General features: G+C 41.8%; 1 protein-coding gene across 1 annotated transcript; it reads right to left on the bottom strand.

The window, feature by feature from the left end:
• Positions 1-385: 385 nt before the first annotated feature.
• Positions 386-3,589, bottom strand: LOC148404190 (uncharacterized). Its single transcript, XM_088387777.1, has 4 exons — positions 3,362-3,589; positions 1,554-1,649; positions 1,371-1,464; positions 386-1,104 (listed from the first exon to the last, which is right to left on the bottom strand). Exons 1-4 carry the CDS (start codon positions 3,452-3,454, stop codon positions 485-487), a joined length of 903 nt encoding a protein of 300 aa, XP_088243903.1. The 5' UTR covers positions 3,455-3,589; the 3' UTR covers positions 386-484.

Consider the following 3,589-nt stretch of genomic DNA (forward strand, 5'->3'; position numbering starts at 1 on the left):
GGTAACGAGAGGCAGGTGACTGTGATTTGTACATGGTATGTGAGATTAGACAGGAAGGGAGGGGCGACGCAAACAGAAACCATGGCAACATTAAAACAAGGACATGAACGGAGAAGGATCGTGACAGGTGGGAAGAGGCAAAGGGCAGAAATCATGCAATCATGCTCGGTCATCTTTTGCCATCTGACTGAATTTTAATTAATTTTAATTTTCATGTTTAGTTAAAAAATAAAAGAACTCTTTGAAGGAAAGAAAAACTTTAAAACCTTGCTGAATTTTAAGCATATCTAATGAGCGTCACTGTAACTCTCACATGATAATATGGAAGATGCATATTCACAAGCAACTTTTATCATATCATTGTAATTAAAAAAAAAACCCCAAACACGTTTTATTTACAAGAAGAATTCCAAAATTGTTGCCATTTCATATTTACACTGTCCATTGCAGGCGTGAAAATCCCACCACTAGAGGGCACTACACTTCAGAACCAGGGTCTCCACGTGAGTGAGGATGACTTGTGTGACTGATGAGGAGGAGACCTCAGGGGGGTGACGGAGGGGTAGTGGAAGACCGTGGGGCCCGCTTGGTGACCTAACGTGGGTGAGGAGGAAGTCACGTGGGCAGGAAGCGTGTGGAGGGAATGTGGGAGCGTGGGAAAAGAGGTGTTGGTCGACGGAGGTGACAAGCTGGGGGGGAAGGAGAAGTGACAGGCAAATGAGGGGAAAGGAGGAGAGGAGGAAGCAAATGTTGAGAACCAGGGGGAGGTGGGAGGGGAGTGGAGGGGAGTGGAGCAAGCAAGAGGCTGAGGCGGGGAATGCGCAAGAACCAGAGAGTTGTGGAAGTCTTGACTCTCAGATGTGCAAATGGCCTCCGCTGACGCTGCATCCGTCAGTCTCGTTAGGGAGTTTAACGATGGCGGCTGTGTGGCCCGCTGCATCTCCACGTGGTGCTTCAGCCACTCCATCAAACCGGCTCGCTGCATGGCCGGCATCTTGTGCATGTAGTTGGCCATTTGCCACACACATTGCTGAAAACCTGCACCCTCAACGGTAAAGCAAGGAGGGCCGCTCGGGTGGAGACTTACCACAGCACCGGGAGCATCTGGCGGATACATGCAGAGGGATTGGTTCCCCTCATTAGAGGGTGCAAAGGGTGACGTGAACATGACTAGACCAGTAATCCCCAACCTGAGTACCGTGGTAAATTATTATCCATCCATACCAGTGACATATGGTGACAGGCAGAACAATTACATTTTGTTGACACAATTATGCTTGGAAAATTAAGAATTTTCAAATCACGCTCTTAAGCTCACTTCAAGTTTGGGAAACACTGGCCTAGTTGATAAAGCGCATTGTGTGACTAACCATTGCTCATTTTCTTGCCATCTGTCCACTTGTGAAGATATTCCACAGTCAAGTCCAAAATTTCTGCTTTCTCAATTTTAGGATTCTGCAAGCGCTGTTGGTGATAATGTTTTCAATACAGTTCCCTCCGGTCGATTGATCAATGTGATCTGTTTGCATTTTTTTAGAATAATGACAACTCACCGGATCCGCTGTGTTAGTCAACAACAAGTTTCTGAGCTCTGCAAGACTTTTGTTTATCCGATCTCTTCTCTTCTTTTCCACAGCCGGTTTCAGAATCTATAGGCAAGTATCAACAGCAACATAAGTAGATGATGTAAGTTTGACTGGGATGACCAAATATTGCAACACAATGTGAGGTTGCTTTAAGACCTATTAGCCCTATATGCCAAAATATTAGCCACCTTCATTTAGTATCACTAGTACACACCAACCCTGTATCCAGCACAATATTTACACTCTAATCATGACTTGCCCGAGGTAAATGCAAACTAAGCAACTGAATCTAATGATATTCAATATTGACCTGAGTGAGTCTTTACAAAGATCTCACCTTGGCTTCATTCAAAAGTGGGATATTTTACTCTGTATTTGTTGAGGTTACCAATTTGTTTTTGCTGAATCTAGCAGTTTAATATTTTGACTTGTCTATGGGTTAACTAGTACAGGGATGGGAAACTGTGGGTAATGGGGGAAATAATTTGTTAAAAAAAAAAAAAAAAAAAAGAGAGAGAAAAATAAAAAATGTGGAACTATTGCAAAAAGATGAAAATCCATAAAAATGCAAATCCATAGGTGTCAGGGGAGATACTATGATCAAACTGTGAATATGTATGTTAGTTGTAATATCACCAATCCCCACAAGAGGGCAGACATGTATTAGTTGTGCTATCCCGGGGTCTTGTACTGACCGCTCTGCATAACAACGGATAGGCCTAATTATTTTTGGAATGATATTTTGAGTGAGTTGATTTTTTTCAGCCGTTTTGTGTTGTGCTTAAATGTTTTTGGCAAGAAAGCCTTTTGTACTGGGAAAAACAAGCAATTAGACTATCATATGTGGTTATTTTGTTTTTGCTTAAAGGTGCAACATAACGTGAAATATATTAGGAGCATATAATTTGCACGTACACTCTTATCCTTGCTCGATTAAAAATTTGACTGACCCAGCAAGTTCGATCAGTTTCACCCAACTTTGTGTCCTTTTGTAAAATAAATAAATAAATAAATAAATAAATAAAAATAAAAACTAACCCGTGTCAATTTGATGGTTACATTTTTAAACCAAATTGGTTTGTTTTTTTAACCCAGCATTTTAAAGGATGTATGCACGTATTTTGTCCATATTTGATGAAATAGCGTGTGCATAGTCTTATTGACCTCCTAGTAGCCCTGATGAAAAATTGTAGATTCCTACAGCATTTAAACCGCTCATCCCTGAACTAAAACATGACACGCACGCGTATGGCCACAAACAGATTTCATCCCACTTTTGTGTTATCTCATCTTTTCTTAAACCGGGGCAAGCATTGCTGAACTGGGGCCCCAAATCCGTGGAGATGTGACCCCCACCCCCATCCACCAAACACACACACACACACACACACACACACACACACACACACACACACACACACACACACACAAACATTGTACAAGTGGTGATGAGCCTCTCCTACACAATTGTAAATACCTTATCATTAGAATTGTAATGCTAATGTATAACCTGATATACAAGAAGCTTAGGTTGAGAGCTTGCCATGTTGGATTTACAGCCACGAGGAGGGAGGGAAAGTTGGATAAATTAAAACAAAATCAAAATGATTGGCTTCAAATATGACTGTTTGTGCAAAAAATAACAGAAAATAGGACGAAATTATCCAAAAGTTAGAACGTGCATGCTTTTTCCAACCTGCCCAATATTAGAGCTACTTTCTGCGTAAATCCCGTTCAGAAGTGTATTTTACCAAATGGTTACATGTAAGTCTCACCCTTTTTCTACCCTTGTGATCCTCCTCGAGCGTCTTTGCAAAGTTCCTGGTCATGTTGGTCCCAACAACGAGAGCTGGTGCAGTGAAGAACATTGCGATGATGGTGAGAGGGGTGATTAAATAGGCGCCCACAGGACGCCATTGATTGGCTGGCAGGTGTCTGTGACCACACCCCCATACTCAGTCCGTGGTTTTATTAAGACTAAGTTCACAATCATCAATAAAATA

Source organism: Syngnathus floridae, chromosome 1 (genome assembly GCF_059516105.1).
Source record: "Syngnathus floridae isolate MCC-2025c chromosome 1, RoL_Sflo_1.0, whole genome shotgun sequence".
Classification (NCBI taxonomy): Eukaryota; Metazoa; Chordata; class Actinopteri; order Syngnathiformes; family Syngnathidae; genus Syngnathus; species Syngnathus floridae.

Bases quoted from the DNA above. Each gene is read 5' to 3' on its own strand.
- LOC148404190 (XM_088387777.1), bottom strand. From the start codon at position 3,454: ATGTTCTTCACTGCACCAGCTCTCGTTGTTGGGACCAACATGACCAGG. The intron at 1,465-1,553 runs GTGAGTTGTCAT...TATCACCAACAG, and splicing joins TGACTAACACAGCGGATCCG to CGCTTGCAGAATCCTAAAAT. The intron at 1,105-1,370 runs GTTAGTCACACA...TGTATCCGCCAG, and splicing joins TGGCAAGAAAATGAGCAATG to ATGCTCCCGGTGCTGTGGTA.